Below are 21,244 nucleotides of genomic sequence, written 5' to 3'. Positions count from 1 at the left end.
CAATGTTTCTTTTTCTCAACTTTAAAAAAAAAAAAGTAAATAAATAAAAACTGTGTATTGACATATGAAATAAGGAACGAAAACTACACAATCAAGAGAGAAAGCTAGCATAATATTCCAGAACTTTTAATGCTCATTAAACCAAGAATCACAATTGAGATTCCAAGAAATAAAGTACTAAGATGAACTACATTAACATTTGCAGACAAGAAACTTAAGAAAGCAACTATAGTCTATCCCATCTGTGGTTCATTTTATACAGTTATATACTAGGATTCATCATCAACCCAAATCTCTGAATCCCAATAAATCTGGGGTGCAATCTGGAATTCAGATTCCAAATAACAGGAAATCACTTCATTTGTCAAACCCCGTAAGAAATCTGCAATACCCATAAGCAATGATAGTATAAGATACACTTCTCATTTATCTATCTCCCTTGATTATCCCCATCTTCAGATATGTCAAACAAGAACTTTGGTAGTGAAGCAATCCGCGGAAGATGGTGGAGCAAATCCCCAAAAGAATCAATTCTTGGAATACTTAGTGTCTGCTGGCTGCCATCTCTGACAGAGCCTTCAGCGGCAGTTGTATTCTGATCCAGTAACTCAGGTTCATGGTCATTAGCTTTTCCATCCATTCCCTCTTCAGTAACAGAATTCTGAATAGGGGTGCCATCTTTCTGAATGAGAGAGTACCAAGAGTCGACCCTTGACATAAGAAATTTTTCATCGGAACATGGTGTATTTTGAATGTCACCGAGCAGGTGCTGGGCAATTTCCTCGATCATTTTATTATGGGATTTAGATCCTTCTTCTGTGAACTTAGGATCCTCAGAACCCCGCTGTTCCGTAATGCAATTTCCAATATGATTCACAAGGTCAGTCATTGACATAGACGGGCGAATTCCTTGCATTATTAGCTGCTCAACGCTTTTTGATCCCTCTGGTTTGCTTGATTGGCTACTCGAACTAACTTCCATTACGCACACATCCATCACTGAAATGGAATATGTGATCAGAATGAAAACTAATAACAATAGGGGGAAAAAAAAATTCCAAGACTAATGATGACAGTTAGAATCATAAAGCATAGAAGACACAAACATAGACAATTGCAAATTTGCAATATCTAAAAATTTCCATGGATCAGCACAATGCCACAGGCAATCGGGAAGCCAGTAAGAGAATGCTGAGAATATGAGACACACAAATAGAGCTGCACTTCCAAATATTAAAACAGAGGATTTAAATGGTATGGAGTATTTAAAAAAGGAATCATAACCACAAATTGGTTAATTTACACACCAAGAAGTGGCAAACAGGTTGTTCAGACCTGGTTCAATATGGATCATACCAAATCATGTTTCATATGTTTCAAGTCAATTCGGGCCAAATCATACTTAATTCTATTGACAATAGTCTTTATTACATTAAATCAATCATATTAGACATTAAATCATAGATCAGTTCATATCGGTATGGGTCGGTTTGCCAGGTCTATCTGCGCCCCCCACCCCCCACCCCCCCCCCCCCCCAACCCTGGAAAAATAAATCCTCATCCGGTAAAATATAATGGCAGGTCCCACAATAATTCGACACAAAAATGTACAAAGAAAGGGGGGGAAAAGGAAATTCTAGCAGGAAAATTGTTGAGAAATCCATGTAATATTTTCTGACACCATCTCCAAACTCAGACAAACACATCATCATCATCATCAAGGGTGTTCTAAATCTCAGCAGACATTGCGATAATAAAGGATACCTGAGCTTGGGGAAGTAGCCTCACGTGACAGAGTCTCAGATGCTCCATGAAGAGCATCATCTTGTTTGACTGAGAGAGATGACGACTGGGATAAAGGTGTTCCAACATCTTCGAAGATTGAGATACTAGGTCCTCTGCTGGTTTCAATCTGATCCAAACTATGGCTTTTAGATTCATTCAAGTCGTCAAAAACAGGAGGCTGAGAATCAAAATACGGAGAATCTAGACTTAATTCTGGCTGCCGGCTCAGGAAATTAAGACGCACATCACACTGAATCAATTTCTCGAAATGCTTGTTTAATAGACCAAAGGGCACCTTAAGGAAATGCTTCCTGAAACATAACAGTTGCCAAAAAAAAAAAAAAATTAAATCTTTCCTAGTTAAAATACTTATCAAGTTAATAAATAAAATAAATAAACCTAAAAAGTTACACAATTTTAAGAAAATGCAGTGTTTGTCGAAACCTTATTCATTTTCAAAGTATATATAAAAAAATGGATATTATAATACTTCCTCCATTAAATATTAATTGCAACAAAGGGGTATTTTTTGTGAGATATAAAATATTCCTTTGTTGTCATCAATATTTAAGGGAGGAAGTATAATAGATAGTCTATTCATGAGATTGTTATACTAAAAGCTAAAACAATATTATCATCAAGCAAATCAAGAACAAAACTGGAAGCTATACACTAGGTAACTGTGACTTTTGACAGGTACAGAAGATAATGTCTAATTGCAGGAAGATAATGTCTAATTGCAGAAGCATCATTTCCTTGCACATAAATACATCAGGCTTTGAGAAATGAGTGGAAACTAAGAGCAGTACAGGTCCGTAGTGTTTATTCCAACACAGATGTAAAGATATCTTACAATGTTAATAGTCTTAATACCAATTTATGATAACAAAGATGCCCAAAATCTGCTGGTCAGAGCAAAGCTTGCAGATAATATTCAGCTTTTCCCAAACTAATAATCAGGTCAGAAGTCTCATTAATGTGGTCAATCAGTTTCTAAGATCCCTGACTAACAATGATCAGTGGATTTTTCAGTATCTTTCTGCATAATACAGCATAATGACCATTAACACCTTCGGAAACTTATTCTATTGTTGTTTTTGTTAGTTTTAGCAAACACAGAACACGTGACTACGTGAACACAACAGAACATTTTATCAACAGCGTGCAAACTATGGTTTTTTCTTTTACCTCCCATTCTAATTTCCTACTACAGTTTTATTTCTTCAATTACAACAGGTCTATCCCCATTTAGTCTAAGTTTCATTTTAAAAATACCAACCACAAGGCCCAAAACTGACAAGTTAATGGAAGCAGCACATCATGAATATTTATACATCAAGGAAAGATCACAAAACAAACATTACTCTGAAGCAAGAGATTCTGTTGGAAGTAATGGATCAGCAAAACATTCAAGCAATTCTAGGTCTAGATAACTATTAGTTCCTTTGTTTCTTTTTACTTGCAACACTAATCATTTCAAGCTTGTCGATGCATTACTTCAATTACTTAAAATATTTTACTATATTAAAGTATAAATTGAGGCGAATGGTGCGAATCTAACAAAATCACACACGACTGTAATATTATTATCTTCAGCATAAATCACCAAATCTAGTCAAATTAGAGTATATGATTACTCTATGCCAGCAAATAAAAAGAAACAGTCAAAGTATATACTTGTTAGTTAACTCATGAAACAATTGCAATCACCAAAAATCGCTTTATCAAAGAATAAGACCAAGTGACCAACAATGCTTCAATTAAAGTAACACAATGGCTAACCTATGCAAGCTAGCCTGTCCGTCAGTAAAATCTGAAGTAGCCTGCCATAGCGTATGTTTTCTTGGCTGAGGATTTGTCTCTCTAAAGAAAAGAGGTTGACGTGCCAGCTGAGTAAGAACAACAGAAGCCTTCGTCAGAAACTAGAGGCAAAATTATGAAATCGCAGATACATAGATTACATAATACACATAGAGATAAAAATTAAAGTTTTTGATATTGCACTAAACAAAATAGCATACCACAACAATCAAGGTAGCAGGTGCTTCGTCCGGAAAGTCTGCTTTCAAACCCATTATATCAGACCACTGAACTTCAATTTTGCTCTTAAGGCCTCCCTCAAGAATTTCCCAGACAAGCTTATGCTTAGCAAAATAACATTTTGCAACAAGATCTCCTTCATATCGAGAAATATACTGCCATAAAATAAAAATTTTAGCAGCTATCACATGTAAAACGAAATACATAGTTACTGAGAAGAAAAAAAAGGAAAATTCATTACCTCCCAATTGCCTATCTTCAGAAAGCAAGCTGGAAAATTTGAAGCCTTAAGCTTGTCCGAAGGAAGGGCACTGCCTTTGGTGTTATTTTTCTCTCGAGACTTCGAATCATCACTGGGTGCAGATCCCAAAGTAGAAGATTTACCTTGAGAGAGCCTCATCTGGATCAACTCAAGAAGTGAAGGGCTTTTTCTCAGCCGCAAACCCAATGGACTAGGTTCCTCTAGTGGATTGTATTGTGAAGATGGGGCAGGAAATGTATCATTTCCAGAAGAGAACTGCAAGAGATAACAAACAGGAATATTAAACAGACCACTTAGCAAGAATTATTAAGCAATCCTTGGAAGCACTCCATTACTCAATTATTACGTACATGGTACACTCACCCTCCTGCTCAATGGTAAAGAGTTCAAATGAATTACGGAGTTAAAAGTACTACAATGAGTAGTGATACAATGTTCTCACCAAGACCAAAGTACATCCCAAAGGCATATCTATATTACAGTTTAAGGTGAAAGGTCATCTGGTAGACTGGTAGTATGAATCCAAATCCCCCCCCCCCCCCTACAGGCCTACATTTGATATATTCAAGAATAAGAAGACATTCATATAAAATGTGTGACCACCTATCATTCTATTAATGTTTTCTCTAACCTATGCACGCTAAGAATAGGATGAGAATAGATTAGTTGTTTTAAAAGGAAAACAAATCGTTCAATTATAAATTAATAATGTAGCGAAAGTTCAGATTAGTAACTTATAAAGATCTTCCATATTTTATCCTTAAAGATTCTTATAAATAAATATAAAAACCTTTCATATCCTCTTTTTCTGTTCCATCTCAAAAAAAAAAAAAAAAAAAACAAAAACAAAAACCTCCTTTTTCTCTCATGAAGAGTCAACAACATGCATTTTTATTTCCCTCTCCTCCTTACCTTACATTGTTCATGGCTCAAGGCAATATCTTCTCTACATTGTTCATGGCTCAAGGCAATATATTCTCTACGTTGTTCATGGTCTGGGAATTAGCCCTATAAATATCTCCTACTTGTGGCATGATATTTTCATTAAAATTACTGGCAAAACCCTAATTTTGAAACATAAATGACAGGATCTAACGTGTATAATTTTTTTTTTCCTTTACAGAAAGGGTAGAGTTAAAAATCCAAATATCACATCCCCATGCATCATCCTCTCACTCTCTCTCTCTCTCTCTCTCTCTCTCTCTCTCACACACACACACACACACATAATGATATAGAAAAAGTTTTACAACTATCCTCCAAAGTAAATCCTAAAGCAATTCAAAAATTTTATTTTTGAAGGCCATATTCAATTGTTAAAAGCATCAAGCAAGAGACTATTCTTGGATTTACGATGAAATCCTTGGCGTTACAACTCACAAGCTTGAATTATCTTGTACTTCCCTCCTCAAATTTACAGCTTCTCATCATAATTATAATTTATCTTGAGTTTTCATTCCGGTACATGTTAGCTTGAACAAGAAGAGGAAAAGAGTCAGCGACATGCAACTCTTGTACTTTCCTATCAATTCTTCAAATTATATTATGTTTGATTCTCAATTATAAGCATGAAAATGCAGCATATTACATTCCCACCTGATCTTCCATTTCACATTCCAATCAATTACAAAAAATCAGAAGAAAAAAATGCCAACAATCACCACTTCCACTTAAATACTATTATTAGTCACTTAAAGATACTGACTTTGTTCAATTTCTAATGAGATATTCCCTACATCCCAGATAATCAGGTAAAGTTCACTTGGAAAGTCTGGATTGGGGCATGAGAGCAAAGGAATTGTAAATGAACGGATTTGATCGGATCAGGTCATCCAAATCCAATTCAAGAAAAAGCCAGCAAACATGTCTAGTACACAGTACTAAACTAATAATGACTATAATCATCTTACACCAACTAAACAAACAGTCATGGTAAAACTGGGGACATCTGTGTCTGAGTAGAGAATTTGTTAAAGCCAAATTAAGTGCATTAGCATGATGATAAAGGCATCCTTGTTCCATCCCAATTCAACTACTCAATAATCCCAAATTAAGTCTCCTCCTAAACATCCATAAATGGTAGCATTCAATGTCTTAATCAGTAGAAGGAAAAGGTCATCGTATCACTTGGCTAATCCAGTGACTCATCAGAGTAAACCATTTCATAACAAGCTAACCATGATTTTCCACATAGACAATGTAAATTTAATCCTGACTAATAATAATAACAAAAAATATGACAATGTGGATTATCGTCTTTTCTAATCTTCACAGCTCCTCCCTGTCACACTCGAAACACGAAAAATCAACTAATTCTACCGGATTAGCTCAATCAATATATCACTTGGCTTATCAAGTGACTCATCATCAAAGCATACTATTTCATGATTAGCTAATCACAATCTTCCCCATTAACAATACTTGTATGATTTTATACCTGACTAATCATATCAAATATATGACAATGTGAAATACCCTCTTATCTAATCTTCCCGCCTCCTCCACTCAGACCGGAATCAAGAAAAATCGACAAATTCTATCGGATTAGCTCAATCATTTCGCCAAATCACCAATAACACATCATCAATCACAATAAAAACACCCAAATCTATGAATTAATTATTCATACAAATCATACCCAATATAACAAAAAAACACAAACATATTAAAATCAACTACAACACTGACCAAATTCATCCAATTTAACTTTAATTAATACTTCCCAATTCAAAAAAACCTATCCAATCTCAAAATGAATTATAAAAACCAAAATTTCAACCTGATCAGAACACGAAGATTGAGGCTGCTTCTGCTTCTTCTGCTTCTTATTAAAGGGTCCATTTTCTTCCTCCAAAAAATCCTCGATCTCCACTTTCACCACCTGAGACTTTTCTCCGACACTCGCCGCCGCATACGGCGGCGAAAGCCGTTGACGATCCTCGGAACTCTCGAAATGCACCATTGAAATGAAAAAAAAAAATCTACAAAAAATTCAAAATCAAAGCAAAATCAAATTCAAATTGAAGAAATCAAAATCCAAGAAATTCGAAATCTCCGGCGAGTTCCACGAATCGTAAGGAATCTTAGAGAAAACAAAACAAAATCGTCGAAAATTTGGGGGAAAAATTAAAATTAGGTGAGAGAATCTGTAAACCCTAGATTATTCATTTTTCATTTTTCATTTTTTTTAGTTATTTATATATGGGGTGGCGTTATCCATCACGGAAAGTCAGGTGGGTAGTGGCAGGGGTATTTTGGGAATTTCAGTGGGTGTTTGAACGGTGATGTTAGGCACGTGTGAAGTTGGATATGGTGGTGAAATTACTAATATACCCTTTATTGGGATTCGAGATTTAAGGGTATGGTTTTGGAAAGGGAAGGGTGTTTTGGGAATTTTGGGATGGTTGTAATTTGGATAATTGTGGGACCCTAAATATTATTGGAATGTGAGAAGAAAAATGAGGTGACAGATCAGTTATTTTTGTTTTAGTTGTCAAATGGTTGGATAAATGGGAAACAATGGAAGTACAATTTACTTGGATTTATTGATTTTGTAATGATTTATTTATGTTATTCTTTTAGCAACTTAAAGATTGTTTATGTTAGACTTATTTAATGGATTTTTTTTTTTTTTTTTTTTTTTTTGACAATCAATATAATTTTTAAATTTTGAATTATCTTCATTTCTGTATATGTAAAATTTATATCTGTAATGATTTGATATTAATAAATATACAGTAAAAAGAATCTAATAGCTCATGTGATTTTGTAACTTTTTTTTTATTATAGATAGATTATCAATGATTGTTTATGATAAAAAAAATTATTAATTGTAGTTTCTAATCAAAGATCGTGAATTTGATCCCAACAAATGCAATGAGCATGAAGGGAATAGACTGGCCTATCCCAAAGTACTTGGAAAACATCGCGGTTTTGGGATGTTTCAATGGAATAGAGTGGTTGGACATGGAGAGATGTCGTGGGTTGCCACGACAATACTAAGACTTCATTATGCTCTTTTATCGCTATATTTTTTGTAGCTTGAAATTCATCTTTTTGAATGTTTTAGGTTAATGCTTCTCGTGTAGATACTACTAAAATTTCTTTCCATATGAGAAAGTGGATTATAAAGAGTCAATGATTTGTGAGGTTGGAAAAGTAAAGTGGTCTTTAGTTAGTAATTTTTTTTGTCTCCAGACGGGTTATGGAAGCTGGATATGGTAATCATGAGAAATAACGAAATATAGCTAAATAAAATCTCTATATTTTGTATGCTTTTATGAATATTTTTAATGTTGGTGAATATAAACCAAATACTCCAACTTTTGAGGTAAAGATTATGGCCTTGTTTGGGAGAAAGCTGAAAGCTGAAGCTGATTAAGTTAGCTGATTTTGACTAGCTGATTTTATTAACTGATTTGACTAACTTATTGTGTTAGCTGATTGTATAAAAGTGTTTGGTAAATAGCTGATTACTTAAAGCTGTTTGAGTTTGCAAAATGACCAATAAGGACATTAGCATATTTAACTTTGAAGAAGTAGTTATTTCATAAATGATATATGTATTTATTGTTAACAAATTTACATGGTAGATATAATTGGGCATATAATTTTATCAATGATATTATGAGATAATTTTTGTACATAATTCATTTTATGAAGTTGTGAGATCATTTTTTATATTTTTTTTTTTTTTTTTGAAAGAAGATCATTTTTTATATGAACATTGCAAGAATAATTTTATATTAACAATAGTGAATGCACAACATCAATGAAATCGAAAAAATATATTACAAACTGAACTTTGTAATGTTACAATGCAAACAACCTTTTGATATTGGAAAATGAGAATGTCTATTAAATTAAAAAAAATCTATGTCTAAGAAATACGCCGTCGTCTTCTGGATTGCCTATTTGCCATCCGATGTATAATTTTTTTTCCTGATATAATACATATATAATTCAGATTAAAAAAAAAAAAACGTATATATAATTCAAAAGAAAAAAAATCACATAATTAAAAGCCAAAACAATTAATAAGGCACATATATAGTTTAATTAAAAATTTAAAAAAAAAACAGAATTGTTCTGGGTAACAACTAACAAGGATTTCGAATTTTTGTTAACATGAGATAATTTTTGGGGAGGAGATAAGGATTGCTAAAATTTGGATTAAAATAGATAATTTCTTTTAACAAAAAAAATGCATGACAAATATAATAAAATAAACTGAAAAACAATAATCAAAACAAAGAAATTAAGGAAGAAAAAATACAAGTTAAGCAAATCAGCTCTTTGAAAACGTTGGGTTACCCAACGTTTTGGAAAACAGCTTATTGAGGTAAATAAGCTTATTCAATAGGCTTACTACCAAACACTTGTATTAACTTATTTGACTAGTCAATCAGCTAAAGTTGGTCAAATAAGCTAATATAGCCCCAATAAGCTAACTACCAAACAAGGCCTATGTCACTAAGTCATCTGCCTCATTTCTTTTTTTGTTAACTAGTATAGGCATCGTGCCTCAAATGTACTTTAAAAAAAAACACGGACACTATGGAATTTTATTATTTCTATGAAAGTATCATTGGAATCAACATTATTTCTTTCGTTATTATTACCAAACCAAGTATATTATTATCTGTGTTTAGTATTACAATCACTTAAAATGTTAATTTTTATTCTATCATCATTTTGAACCATGCATTAATAGTTGTAAGGTTTTTTTTTTTTTTCCAAGGAAAGAACGCGACTTTTTTTTTTCTTTTTCTTTTTTTTTAAAAAAAAAAATCATAAACTTGTACTACATCCAAATTCCCAAGGGTTAATATACTTTGGGAGCAAGAAGAAACAATATCTTGCTCATCCCCATTAAATCGGAGAGAAATGATCATTAGAGTAAGTACTGTATTCCTGGCCCTTTTAACAAGGGAGATTGAAAAAGAGTTGAAGAATTGCCTTAATATAGACCCATCAAAAAATGGCTAAAAGAATAAGCCTTTTTGTATTAGTTGGCATATTTGCCGGATTTGACTACATTTTATGCATAGGACATTCAAATTAAGCATTTAGAAAACATGATGAGTTATTGCAAATAGATTTGAACAAGTAAACGAAAGAGCTAAGGTGTGTTTCAATTAATTTGGAGTTCAGCTAAATTTGAACTTGGGTTAATCAAATGAAGTTATTGGTGGATCCTCGTTTTAATTATTTTCCTTATTTGTGTATGATGTGGAGGACACAAATTGTATGTCATGTCATGTCAAATGTAAATATCATGTGACAAAATATTACTACGTATTCCGTGATATACATGAGATGTTTTTAAGAAAAACGTTTTGCGTGTGAAATGATAAGCCGCCTTTTTTCAAATACCATGTTAACGAGTACTTTTTTTGCATGTTTGCTACCCCCATTTAGATCATTGTCGGCATGTGTACAAGTCAAGCCAAAAAGTTTATATGTTACATTGATGATTTGAAGGATTAATTACATCTAAAAGATGGAATTCTAGTGGGCTAAAATATTAACAATGACATGACTATATATGTACATGCATGATATATGGATTATGGACTCCGAGACTGTTTTGGAAAGCATGGTATTGGTATGTGAATGTAAATTTCACAACTAGATCAGTTGGTAAAATTTTGAGGGTAGTAACAAAATCTTAGATCGAGTCTTATTTAAATCATTTGTCAATTACGACTATTTAGTCTATCTCTACACCATAATAATACAAGGAAAATTATTTAGAGACAAAAGTAATAAAAAGATCATCAATATTTGTTCTTATTACCTATTTAAATAGTTAATTTTAAAATAAACATATTACTCAAAGAAGGATCATATAGGGAGGACCGAGGTCTAGGGAGGACCAAGGTCTATTACTCATCATTAAAAATGGCTCAATGGCAATTTAGGTACTTTGGGGGTGAGAAAACAAAGAGTGTATTCTCTAATATTGGGGATCTATTGATGTTCTTTGGTTCATTTTGATATAGGCATGAACAACTTTTTTCATGAACTAGCCACAAAAACTTGCTCTTGGAACAATAACTTAGTTACAAGAATACGCCGAAGGAGAACAGGAAATATAAAAGAAATAGCTTGAATGTAATTGACTAGCTAGAACAAAAGCTTGCTGCTAAACAGATTGGAATATTACAAAAAAGGGAAAGAAAAATTGCTGGTCTTTCATCAGGGGATGGAAATGTTGCTTCCACTATACTTTTCGGTTTACCTTCAGGTATGGCAAAGCGCCAATCACATTGTCATAATCACTCCGATCAACTTGAACCTGAGCATTAATTCAGCGAGAAGAGAGTCAGATTTAAGCACAAAGAGCAAAATCAACAAGTAACTGAAATTTTATACTATGGAGAACGAAGTATAAAGCAATAAAAGGGTAAGTGTTAGGAAAAGTTACTAGTTTCAGCAACTCGGCAAGAGAAAACCAAAATCAACATTCCATGAAGGCATGAATATATGTTGCACATGACAGACTCACAATAATTAGCGTGAATTTTACTTTTTTTCTAGGGGTATCTTATAACAACTCACAATGATTTTGCAAGAGACTGTATCATTTACTCTGAAAATTCCAAATTATATGAATAAAGGTTGAAATTGTTTTTACTAGTTTCAACAACACAGCATGGAAATTGTAGATGGAAAGACATCCCAAGTTCACAACAGCTGCAGTAAATTTTGTCAAGAGATACAACCTTGGAAACAATGAATAATGATGATTAATGTAGAGGGCAAACATCTAAGTAAGACATTTTCAAAGAGCCAAAGTGATCATTTCTCAGGTATGGAAATCAGTTGATAATTTTTATCCCTACGACCCTACCCAAGTTGATATCATCTCATTCTTTCATTCAACACTACATGGTTCGAGCCTACTTCGAGGTACAAGTAATTGTAATGATAATGAATAATATATAATCTTGCGATCATAGACCTTACATGAAGCATATAAATGTCCATTAAATTCATACGTTATCTTTCTTCAGTCATTCTATACCAAGCTCCATGGTTATAAAGACATGATTTTCTTTGTAAGACTCCCTGGTGTTAGTGCAATGTAACATTACCATTTCCCCACCTCCTAGGAAGACCTTAACTCTTTATCAAGCTTTAACTTATGCACACAGTTAACCTTCAAGCTAAATTTTCCCTCCAAAGAAAATATCCGTAGTATATATATATATATATATAAAAAAAAGGTATATCAACTTGAAAAGGCCGTTAAGATAATTAGCTCTCTGTTATCCCATGTAAGACTCGAAAACTGAGCATCAATTATACACAGAATGTCATTATAAATTAGTACTCCTATCTCTCTTTACTCAGCTTCTAAGCAGAAAGCATACAAAACTACAAAAGGGTCACAAATAATGAAACACGGCCATCATTTCTTGCTCTTATGCTAAACTGACAGCTTCGACGCACCCTAGTTGCATAAAGCTTTTGCACAACAATGATGCAAAATTCACTACACATCCAACTTAGCATAATTTAATAAACTTGCGAGTACCTACAGTACTAAGCACACCCGAGTGTAAAATGGACACGCTCTCAGGAAGTCAGGATAGAGGCCATATTATGTTCATATAAGCCATAATTCAAGTTCCATAACATTATACAACTTCAGACCATATGAGTACCAGAGAACCACTTTCATCTAAAATACTTAAATTTCAGATACCCATAATACAAAATTGCTTAAATATATCTTAACAAAATAATAAGGGAGAGATGAATACCAATTTGGAGAGACGGTTCTTCCTCTTAGTGTTCTTCTTAGCAAGAAGATGCTGTTTCCCAGCTCTCCTCCTCACAATCTTTCCTTTTCCAGTCACCCTAAATCTCTTAGCTGAGGCCTACAATCATTCAAAATTCACCAAAAACAAACACAAATTTAATCAATTGAACAAGAAATCAACCACCCAAATCACCCAATTTCCCAAATTCCAGAAAAAAAAATACAAAATTCACCAAATAAAACACAGAACTAGGGAATTAAAAAGAACCCCACCACCCCAAATCACCCAATAAACCAAACCCAGAAAAAATAATCAAAAGAGAGAAAGAATTGACCTTGTGGGTCTTCATCTTGTACCCTTTAGCAGCAAAAACAGTGAAAGAAGTAGACACAGAAGAATCAACGGTGGAGGTTCTCTTATTCTGGAGGATAATGGGTTGAAGCTTAGAAGATGAAATGCTGTGGGAAGAAGAGAGATTGAGAGTGCTCTTAAAGTGTTTGTTGAAATGCGTAAGAGAAATGCCTTGAGCAGCAGAGCTTCGAGTTGAGGGAGAAGAGAAAGATGGGGTCTTGAGTGAGACAATTGTTGTTGTTGTTGCGGAAGCCATTGCCATTATCGTTGTGCCAGTCGCAGTAGTTTGCAGAGGAGAGAGAAAGTGAGAGAGTTTGAGGTTGAAGAGAGTAATGGAGGTTGTGTTTGTGGTTACAGGATAGATCGATGATATGTGATGATATGATGATGCTTACGTGTTATTTGTATGTCCACGTCATACAGTAGAAAATTAAAATCGAAAGACAAAAATTTCAAATTAGGCCATTGAAAAATAATACTCCATATGGAGTACTTCAGATTTGTAAAAAAAAAAATAAATAAAATAAATAATAAAATAAAAAAAACTTTATGATTGAGTTGTGCTAAATTAAATGACAGAATTGGATTAAAAATAACACAAAGTTGAATTGTGTTGAATTAAACAAAACAACTAGATAAATTGTAATTGAATTAAACTGAACTGAATAAAATTGAATTGAATGAAGCTAAAGTTAATTAAACTGAACTTTCCAAAGATAAATCCATAAGAAAATGATCTTACTCAAAAAATAAGTACATCATTGTTGTTAGGTATAAGAATTTAAAGTTACACTACTAAGCATCTATACAACACATATTTTTTTGGACATAATTCATCAAAAATAAAAAATAGTGTATAAAGTTTGTTAGTGAATTCAAAATCCAAGTTTATTTGTGAATGCAAAAACCTAATGATAAGGAATGGGAACATACTACATGTTGATAGTTGAAACTAAATTACATGTAATTATGTATGATGATAAAATAAAGTGACTACTCCTTTCATCTCTTAAAGATTGTCTCATATCTCAACTTTTACTTTATTAAGATTTGGACAAAGTTATGCACGTGGTTTGGTAAAATTATGCACATGAGTAATTATGTAATTATGCAAGACCTAATGATAGGGTATGGGAACATACTACATGTTGATAGTTGAAACTAAATTACATGTAATTGTGTATGATGATAATAAAGTGACTACTCCTTTCATCTCTTAAAGATTGTCTCATATCTCAACTTTTACTTTATTGAGATTTGGACAAAGTTATGCACGTGGTTTGGTAAAATTATACATATGAGTAAAGATTTAGAGAGAGAGCAAATAGTGAAACAAACCATATAAGTTAAATGACAACCAAAGGAACATCTTAAAGAATATAAGACAATCTTTAAGGGACATAAGGAGTACTTACCAATTATTGACTTTAAAAGAAAATACAAGTATATAGATAGTGATATACAAGTAGAAAGTTTTCAATAATGTATTTATTATAATTAGCCCTTACAATTACATATATACATAATGTTATTTCATTTGTGTACCTAAATTTTCTTCTCCTTGAAGATGATTGTCTAATGCCATTTTATAAACTTTGATTTGCACATTATTTTCGCTTCAACTGTGTGCCTAAATTTCTTCTTGTTAGAGATGATTGTCTAGTGCCAATTTATAAACTTTTATTTACAAAGTTTCAACGTAGTATTTTTAGATTATTTGAAAATGCATTGTTGGTTTCATTGCCATTTCTTTATGCTATTTGGATATGAGACATAAGATTTATTCTAAGGTCAAGATATCTTCTCAAACTACAATAACATAAAACTCTAAAGAGCTTGGGAAAGAGATCAGTCAAGTTACTTCATACATGCCTCCCGAATTTCACAATAGCTGAGTTTTGCAGAAGAATCAAGATAACAGACACTACAATAGTGTTGATTGAATAGAGCTTGTCAAGAACTATACAGATAAATTGAGCAGATCAAACGCGGATCAATAGAATACAACCTCACTTAGTCACATATTAAGGCGCATGTTGGTACTTGAAGTTACAAAATAATTGTAGCAAAATTCAACTGTGATCAAGTGCTCTAAAAACCCTACAATACATTATGACCTTGAAAGTATAGCAACAGATTCCCATTCCAAACTGCATATGATATCCTGCAAGACAATAAAAATAGGGTTACGGTAATGTAAACTTTAGTTGTTCAATATATGTTCAATGGGTTACCAATTTCAAGAGCATATAATGCTCCCACTTACGGAATAATTTTGTTTGTCAATGTCAAAGCTGTTGATGGCACAGGGTTCTTCCAACAGTTCAATCGGTTCTGCACCTATTAAACATGTGGAGCAGAAAATCAGACCTTGGTTTAAGTTTCAAGAGAATTATCAACTTGAAATTAAGCTGAATTACATCCCTAGCTGAATTACATCCCTAAATAAAAGATCGCGTTTAATTGGAAACTTCATATAATGGTTTGAATTTATACCATAGTTATCCATTTAACCTTCACTATGACAGTTTAACAACACCATACTAAAGTAATCCTTCTTTAGAATTCTTAATTGATGAATTTATAAAGTGGCTTGTTTTATTAAACTATAAAAAAAAAAATGGAAATTTGGCCTGTTATTTAGGGGCAAAAGCAGTTTTATTATCATATATCCCTCAAAACCTCAATTCTATTTACAAAATTTTTAGGAGAAAAACTTGCAAAAAGCTGATTAAAGATGAAATCTGGATTTTGAGACTGGAAGGAATGAAGTAATAGGCCAGAATACCACATCAATGACCAAATCTCAGGAAATTAATTATATACCTGGCTCAAGGACAGCGAGTACTCCCTCTTCAGAGCACATCATCACAGGCAACATCGATGAGGACACACTGGCAGTATTCGACGACTGCAAGTGACAGTCAAACTGTACCTCCCACACTTCACTTTCTGAAATTGACTGGGACGGTCTCTCGCCAATCCCAACTCCAGAGAGAATAATTGGCTGTTGTGGCCACCTCAAATCCCAAGCAAAAACAGTACCAGAGGAGCCTCCTGCCTTCAAACATTACGTGATAAGAAACCAATAAAGGCAGGACAATAAAGGAATGCTTGAATTAACTATATGCATATGAACAAATAAAAATCTCTAAGTTATTCTACTCAGATTAATACGGTCAAGCAAAAGAAAGAGTAAGAACTTTTTTTCCCATAATCTTAGCAATTTGGCACATATTTTTATACACCATGAATTCAGTGCATAGTGTCAATAGAGGGCTAATCTTAAAGCTCAGATATATAGCAGATTATGGCCTTATGCTGTTTTCCTTGTTTATCTTATATTAACATGACTTTTTTTTTAAAAAAAAAAAGTTATTTTCTTACCAAAAAAAATTAATAACTGAGATAAAATCCCTTCACTACTTACAGTTCCCATTTTCTCTCCTTCCCATCAATGCCTCCCCTAGACCCCTAGTCACAAGTCATCATAGCGAGCCTTAGAAGCTGTCAGCCAGAATATTCAACAATAGGCCAATAGCCATCTCCAATTGAAGGACATGTACTACAACCAAATTACAAAGTTCCATCATAACAAAAATTCAAAATACTACAAGCATGCAATAACTTTCAGCATTTGTAAGAAATCAAAGCTTCAAAATTACTTTGTTACTAGATAATGAATGCCTTTTAGATCAAGGTCTAACAATGACTTTCAGATCAAGGTTTCCTTTTAGATCAAGGTCTAACAATGCCTTTCAGATCAAGGTCTAACAAAACCAGACTCAAAGAAAATCTAAGACAGTACAGAAGACAGACAAAGTAGCATAAATTTTGGCACACCTCCCCTCGGACCAGAAAAAGAAACCACACCAATCCAAGATTCCAAGTCATAAATAAAGGTGCCAGCTAAATAGTACATCATTGTATGACATGATATAGTAGGCTATTGTATCCACAGGTGAAGACAACAAGAAAACTTTGCTACACCAGCAACAGAAGAAGAGTTCATCTTACCATACAGGTATGCTTCCTTGACGGATGAATATCGATGGAATGCACGACTCCAGAAGCAGTATTCTGAGACCTAGAATATTATGCCTCAGAAATTCATTCAAACATTCGCAAAAACTTAGCTCATAAGGAAAATATATACTTCCTTTTTTTTTAATACTTTGTAACGCACCTTCTTGACACGCTATTTGAGAAAGCAGTTTGAATAGGTTAACAGACACATTAAGCTATAAAATTTAAACAAAAACAACTTAAAACCTTCGTCTTATAAGCGGTCAAATTATTTCAATTAGCTTGTCCGTTTACTTAGTCTAATATCTTCCTTAAAGTGTGTGCCAGAGATGTATTGCAAGTAAATAAAAAACAGAGGAAGCATTTTTATTTTAAAAAAATTTGACATTTACAGTATTTCTACTAGCATGCCCACTTCATGAGCCATGTGCATATACAATCCACACCATATGACCATAATCATCACATACATTCTGCGTAACTTCATAGTTCATACTTCATCAGAATATGAAAATTACCAGTCACAGAGTCCTTGAGAATAACAAGATTCTTTTTTTTTTTTTAAATAAAAATAAAATAAAATAAAAAATAAATAAAAAACTATCCCAAAGATAACTATATTACACACCCAACTAAGCTTTGCTGCCAAACAACCATACGAATGAAGGCACTTCAAAATCTACACTTCCTTAAAGATCACCTAACATAACCAAAAGTACAATCATGTATACATGAGAATCTCCAGGCTTACTCACTGTATAATGATTCAATCACCTTCAGCTTGTAGTCTCAGAAATATGAAGTCAATAAAAAATTCTCTCCTGATTCAGATAAGGAAAATTCTTTAAATTAGATAAGCCAGGAATCCTTCATGTTTTTAATAACAGCGCCTTAAAAATTTTCCATAATTCAAGGACAAGTCCCATACATGAAATTGATCACACCCCTTTTCCATCAAAAAGCTAATAACCCTTATCCATCAATATTAAGTAACTTGCCATTCACCTGAACATTCTAATTCCAACTACATTGCAAATTCTCTTCCTATTTAGATCAGTGAAACTGTACAAGCCTCACAAGTGACAGCACAAAAGACAATTCAGTCCAAATTTATCATCAAAAATTCAAAATCCAATAAATACTTCGAGTCTTATTCTTGATCATTGCTCCATTGCAAATACATAGTACAACCCTTTTACACTAAAATCTGATCACTAAACCACATCCAAGTTCCTAGCTAGATTATAAATTATGTAGTACATTAAAGGGATCCAAACTCCAAAGAACAATCCATAATACTTCCTCCTGCCGTTTAAGCAATAGTAACATATACTATCATAGGATGTCCGAAAAAAGTATCACCATTCCAAACAATAGTCATAGGATTTCTGGAGACGACACAACTAATATTAATGATGTAACTACATGGACAGCGAGAGCACTTCAAACAACCAAAATACCAACTGCCAGCAATGATCAACACTAAACTACAACCAACAATCAAGCAAAAAATTAAAACTTCAAAGTATAATCCAAAAATTAGAATAGAATAGCATTGATTTCTCTTACCATTTACCCTTAAACTGCAATGCAGGTTCACCAGGCTTCCTCCTCTGATCCCACCATTGAAGACTACACCCCAACCCACCAGTAGCAAACTCCATGGGAGACGCCCATTTCACAGCGGTATATGAAACCAGCCCATCGCTATCGAAAACCCGGCGATAACTCGTCTTCCCACCCCCGAAACTCACCAAATTCACCCTCCCATCTTCCCCAACACTTACACATTCTCTCTCCAAAACATCAATACACGAAATGGGTCCAACATGAAACCCATCATCCTGCAAAGAAAGCGACGAATCAAGGGTTACCTCCCCAGAAGAGGAGTAATTTGGAGAGAGAAAATCGAGGGAACCTGAGAATGTGGAAAATGCAATTAGGGATTGAGAGGTTTTGAGAGAGGAAGTTCTAGAGAGAGAAGGGGAAGAAGAAGAGAGAGGAGAGAGAATGGGTTTAGGGTTTTCGGAATTGGGGAAATCGAGAGAGTGGAGTTCAATTGTTGAAGATGAAGAATTGGGGTCGAACAAAGAGAGTACGACGAATTTGTCAAATGCGGAAAATGGGGGTAACCATCGTACTGCGTCGATGAATTTGGATTGAGGAAGACGATGAATTTGAAGGTTTTGGTGTTGCTGGGTTTGAGATTGGAAAACCGCCATTGTTAGGGTTTTTGAGGTTTTAGAAGTGTTAGAAAATTTGGGAGTGATGGTTTTTACTCTTGTTTATCTAAGTGTCTAATTGCCTACAACTCTACATAGGTTTTTACTACTCTTTACTATCTTGAGTTTGTTCATATTTTGAATCCGGATTATGAGTGCAATTGTGCAAGAACGAAATTTTCGAATCGGATTACATAGTAATAGGAATGAATTTTACAGTTGGATAATATATGCTAACCTAAAATTGCAAAATTTTTTGTGAAATGAATTGTTTTAATTTTAGATACACCCGAATGTATAATGGACATCCTCATTTAAGATAATTCAAATATGATTTTTCAAACAAATATCTACCTTTAACGATTGTGGTTTTGAACTTTTGATTGTCTATAAAAGCCTCTAGATTAGTTATAAACTCAACTTTGATGGGTAAAACTATCTATGTGCTTGTTTTGCTTCCAACTTATTACCATAAGTCATGGTCACTGTTCCTTAGCTTGGGCTAAAGTCTTCCATCAATCCATCCTTATTATTTGATCCTTCAACCTACCTAAAACTCCTTGGCTTTCTTGGCTGTATCAAAGTCAAATAAGTGTAAGTGAAAACTAAAAAGTATGTTCATTAACTACCTCAAAAATGAGAAAGGTCTTCTCTGGTGCGGTGTCATAGAATATCGCCCCTTGCATCCTCAAGGTTCGTGTCCAGTTCAAACCCTTTAAAAACCCGATCTTTGATCAGATCAACCTTTTGCTTTAAACTATGCATAATATCATTATAAATGATTAAGATGGTCCTTAATAAGTTGGAAAAACTTTTTGTTTTTGAGTTTTTTTTCGTTTTTAAGTTTTCGATAAAATTATTTGTATTTTTTGAACAGATAAAAAATTATTCTAATATTGGTCTAAATCGGTCCGATTCTAGTTTTGGATAGATTTTTCCATTTCAGTCCGGATCTCATCTCCATTTCTTGAAATTCAAATTTCATGTCTTCATTCCGACTCAAGTTGGTCCGATCCGTTCTTAAATTAGTGAACAACCCTAGAAACAATTAGAGGAGAGTGTCACATGGCACGTGCTCTTTCTTTAAAATGCTTTTTATTTATAGTATTTTAGTATCGATAACACACCTCTTTTGAAGAAGTAAAAATGGAGTAAACTTAGGTAAATGAGCAATCAAACTCCTATAGTATAAATCAATAAAAGGTGAATAGTGTTGTATCTGCTCTTCAAGAATCTTTGATATATTATTTTATATACTATTGTGACATATGCTAGTTTATTTATTTTGCTCTCATGCAACAAACAATAATGGAGAGCAAAAATAAAGAACATACACAAATTTTACATGATTCGATCTCCAACAATGTGTTAATTACATCTACAAGGGGTAATTCCAAGTTTCTCTTCTTGAGAAACAAAAGTTTGTTTCTCATGGGGTTAAATTTGGAATTATCCCATGGACAGTTAAGGGTAAGAGCGATTTTTTCTAGTTTATGTCAATTTGTAAATTGCCAAGCGTTAAGTCTACTGTTAACGAAGTTACCCTCTTCCTCCATCCATTCTCCAGTCTTTCACCTCCATCAATGGAATAAAAAACCTTCAATGGAGAAATCAAAATACATGCACATCTTCAATGGAGCGAGGTGGAAGTTAAATCCTACCCTTAAGGGTTAACCAAGCCCTAATTTCTCCATTATTTCTTAGGGTTTTTCATTTTATTTGGCGGTGAAGCCGCCGAAAAGGCTAAGGGTAGGGAGCAACGAGATATGGAGACGAACTGAACTTCA

General features: G+C 33.5%; 3 protein-coding genes across 4 annotated transcripts; all 3 read right to left on the bottom strand.

The window, feature by feature from the left end:
- Window positions 1-105: 105 nt before the first annotated feature.
- Window positions 106-7,442, bottom strand: LOC145635777 (uncharacterized). Of its 2 annotated transcripts, none has more exons than XM_081687131.1 (6): window positions 6,867-7,442; window positions 4,067-4,342; window positions 3,807-3,980; window positions 3,568-3,674; window positions 1,789-2,096; window positions 106-999 (listed from the first exon to the last, which is right to left on the bottom strand). In XM_081687131.1, the coding sequence occupies exons 1-6, from the start codon at window positions 7,047-7,049 to the stop codon at window positions 431-433; spliced, it is 1,617 nt and encodes a 538-aa protein (XP_081543257.1). In that variant the 5' UTR covers window positions 7,050-7,442; the 3' UTR covers window positions 106-430. The 2 variants fall into 2 exon arrangements, with proteins under 2 accessions (XP_081543257.1, XP_081543256.1); XM_081687130.1 differs by having other exon boundaries at window positions 1,765-2,096; window positions 6,867-7,438.
- A 3,729-nt stretch (window positions 7,443-11,171) lies between these two features.
- On the bottom strand, window positions 11,172-13,573 carry LOC145635776 (large ribosomal subunit protein bL35c-like). The gene is made up of 3 exons (XM_081687129.1): window positions 13,193-13,573; window positions 12,859-12,975; window positions 11,172-11,387 (listed from the first exon to the last, which is right to left on the bottom strand). The coding sequence occupies exons 1-3, from the start codon at window positions 13,469-13,471 to the stop codon at window positions 11,313-11,315; spliced, it is 471 nt and encodes a 156-aa protein (XP_081543255.1). The 5' UTR covers window positions 13,472-13,573; the 3' UTR covers window positions 11,172-11,312.
- Window positions 13,574-15,074: 1,501 nt separating this feature from the next.
- On the bottom strand, window positions 15,075-19,531 carry LOC145635775 (nuclear pore complex protein NUP43-like). The gene is made up of 5 exons (XM_081687128.1): window positions 18,805-19,531; window positions 17,227-17,296; window positions 16,036-16,270; window positions 15,476-15,549; window positions 15,075-15,373 (listed from the first exon to the last, which is right to left on the bottom strand). Exons 1-5 carry the CDS (start codon window positions 19,455-19,457, stop codon window positions 15,320-15,322), a joined length of 1,086 nt encoding a protein of 361 aa, XP_081543254.1. The 5' UTR covers window positions 19,458-19,531; the 3' UTR covers window positions 15,075-15,319.
- Between the last annotated feature and the right edge of the window lie 1,713 nt (window positions 19,532-21,244).

The sequence above is a fragment of the Chenopodium album genome, chromosome 6, assembly GCF_948465745.1.
Source record: "Chenopodium album chromosome 6, dcCheAlbu1.1, whole genome shotgun sequence".
In the NCBI taxonomy this organism is placed as follows: Eukaryota; Viridiplantae; Streptophyta; class Magnoliopsida; order Caryophyllales; family Amaranthaceae; genus Chenopodium; species Chenopodium album.
Note: the sequence above shows the minus strand (reverse complement) of the source record. Positions and strands in the feature narration are given on the sequence as shown.

Excerpts from the sequence above, each read along its gene's own strand:
- LOC145635777 (XM_081687130.1), bottom strand. The coding sequence starts at position 7,049 with ATGGTGCATTTCGAGAGTTCCGAGGATCGTCAACGGCTTTCGCCGCCG. Across the intron at positions 3,675-3,806 it reads CTGCTACCTTGATTGTTGTG|CTGGCACGTCAACCTCTTTT; the intron begins GTATGCTATTTT and ends GTTCTTACTCAG. Across the intron at positions 2,097-3,567 it reads GGACAGGCTAGCTTGCATAG|GAAGCATTTCCTTAAGGTGC; the intron begins GTTAGCCATTGT and ends GTTATGTTTCAG.
- LOC145635776 (XM_081687129.1), bottom strand. The coding sequence starts at position 13,471 with ATGGCAATGGCTTCCGCAACAACAACAACAATTGTCTCACTCAAGACC. Across the intron at positions 12,976-13,192 it reads ACAAGATGAAGACCCACAAG|GCCTCAGCTAAGAGATTTAG; the intron begins GTCAATTCTTTC and ends GAATGATTGTAG. Across the intron at positions 11,388-12,858 it reads AGAACCGTCTCTCCAAATTG|GTTCAAGTTGATCGGAGTGA; the intron begins GTATTCATCTCT and ends ATTAATGCTCAG.
- LOC145635775 (XM_081687128.1), bottom strand. The coding sequence starts at position 19,457 with ATGGCGGTTTTCCAATCTCAAACCCAGCAACACCAAAACCTTCAAATT. Across the intron at positions 17,297-18,804 it reads TTGCAGTTTAAGGGTAAATG|GTCTCAGAATACTGCTTCTG; the intron begins GTAAGAGAAATC and ends ATAATATTCTAG. Across the intron at positions 16,271-17,226 it reads CAAGGAAGCATACCTGTATG|GCAGGAGGCTCCTCTGGTAC; the intron begins GTAAGATGAACT and ends TAATGTTTGAAG.